General features: G+C 61.5%; 1 protein-coding gene across 1 annotated transcript in view; it reads left to right on the top strand.

Annotated features, from left to right (window-relative positions):
* LOC103921121 (disintegrin and metalloproteinase domain-containing protein 9-like) overlaps positions 1-1,703 on the top strand; it is a 36,607-nt gene that overhangs the window by 9,949 nt on the left and 24,955 nt on the right. The window contains exon 3 of the mRNA XM_009329030.1: positions 815-906. Coding sequence (XP_009327305.1) covers positions 815-906 — 92 coding nt within the window. The remainder of the gene's footprint in view (positions 1-814; positions 907-1,703) is intronic.

The raw sequence follows: 1,703 nt of genomic DNA, 5'->3' as shown, positions 1-1,703 counted from the left end.
CGAACGCAGGGTAACGCACGTGGAGAAAGACAAACGAACAACATGCACTGACGAGTTGGAAATTAGGTGTTACCACTCGGGAAAGGGCACGAAGACAACCATGGCAGCTCTCTGAAAACAGCAACTCGGCACCATTGGCTGCCCCCGAAATGGAGCAAATAGTCACGAACACTGGGAAGCAAACAGAGGAAAAGCAAAAGCATCATTATCCCACACAGTGTCCTGAATCCTCAGGTACTGCACCCAACGACTTTATCTCCTCATCCACCTCAAAATGGATTATTTGGTGTTCCTCCCACCACAAACACACCCGCAGAAGCTTTGCTCCAGCCCGGGCTGGCTCTGACCCTTCGCGTGTTGCTCCAATTCTGCTCCTGCGGTCTCACACCGTGTTCGTCGTGCTTTGTCTCCTCTGCTGGCGATCACTAAGGGCTCCCAAAGGGCTGATCTCTCCCTGCATTTTTTGTCTTCCCTCTACATTTCAATACGTTTTCCTCTGCTTTGCATCCATGCCCTCCACAGCATTTCTTTAAGGACCCGCCAGGCCTTAAGCTGAGGAGTCACAGGCGACGCAGGTGGCTGGGAGCCTCCATCCCAGGGGAAGCCACACCGTGCCCGGGTGGCACGTCCAGGAGAAGAGCCTCGTGCCACGGGCAGATGGGCTGAGCTTGGTCACGACCCCCTTGCCCAGCGCCGTGCCCCTGGGGGGAAGGAGAGACGGCAAGCACGTGTGATGCAGCATTTTCCGTTTAAATGCTCCGATGGGAAGAATGACAGTTTCAGCATTAACGGACCCCTGATTTCTGGAATTCAGTTTTGTGGTGCTGGGAAAGGCACAGGCCGAGGGGCAGGGGGTGCTGGATGCCAGTGGGAGGACAGAGGAGAGGGCCCAGGCGGCAGGTGGAGGTGGGACAGGACAGGACGGGGCAGAACGGGTCGCAGGGGGAGGAGGGACGGCGGCAGTTGGAAGTGGGATTGGGGGGGGGCTGGAAGGTGGCAGAACAGGCCCAGGTGGGAGTTGGAGGAGGGATGGGGATGGGGATGGGATGGGGATGGCATGGCATGGCATAGGGACGGGCTTAGATGGGATGGGAAAGGATGGGTGGCAGTTGGAGGAAGGAGGGGGTGGGGGGGCATGGCATGAGATGGGAGGCAGTTGGAGGAGGAAGGGGAAGGGAGGGAAGGAGAGACTAAGGGAGGGGAGAGAAAGCAGGTAGAAGGGTCTTGGGATGGTGGGAGGTGGCAGATGGAGCCCGGGTGGCAGTTGGAAGGTGGCAGGGCAGGGCTGGGTGGCAGCAGGGTGAGGGGTTGGGGTGGGGGCAGGACAGGTCCAGGTGGGGACAGGACATGGAGGCCCCCAGCGCCGGTTGGCGGCGCAGGAGTGGAGCTGGATGAGGGCAAGCGCAGGGGCTTGGGTGCAGCTCGGGGCTGGAGGGTCTGGGGGCAGTTGGTGGGGGCCAACAAGGGGCCAAGGGAGATGGGGAGTGGGGCCGGGCGGCTGTTGGGAGGGGTGGAATGGGGCTACAGCCAAGCAAGGTGGTGGGGATGGAAACAGGGTGACAACCCCCACCCCCCACCCCGGGGTGGCACAGGCACGGGGCAACTGGAGGGGTGGGCTGAGGGTGGGGGAGGTTGGGGTGGGGGCTGCGCTGATGGAGTGTCCCCACAGGGATGGGGACGGGGCGCTGCCCACCCCCAAGGGG

This window comes from Pygoscelis adeliae, unplaced genomic scaffold (assembly GCF_000699105.1).
Source record: "Pygoscelis adeliae isolate BGI_AS28 unplaced genomic scaffold, ASM69910v1 Scaffold297, whole genome shotgun sequence".
Lineage (NCBI taxonomy): Eukaryota > Metazoa > Chordata > Aves > Sphenisciformes > Spheniscidae > Pygoscelis > Pygoscelis adeliae.
The sequence above is the reverse complement of the archived record's forward strand: the minus strand, read 5'-3'. Positions and strand labels throughout refer to the sequence as shown.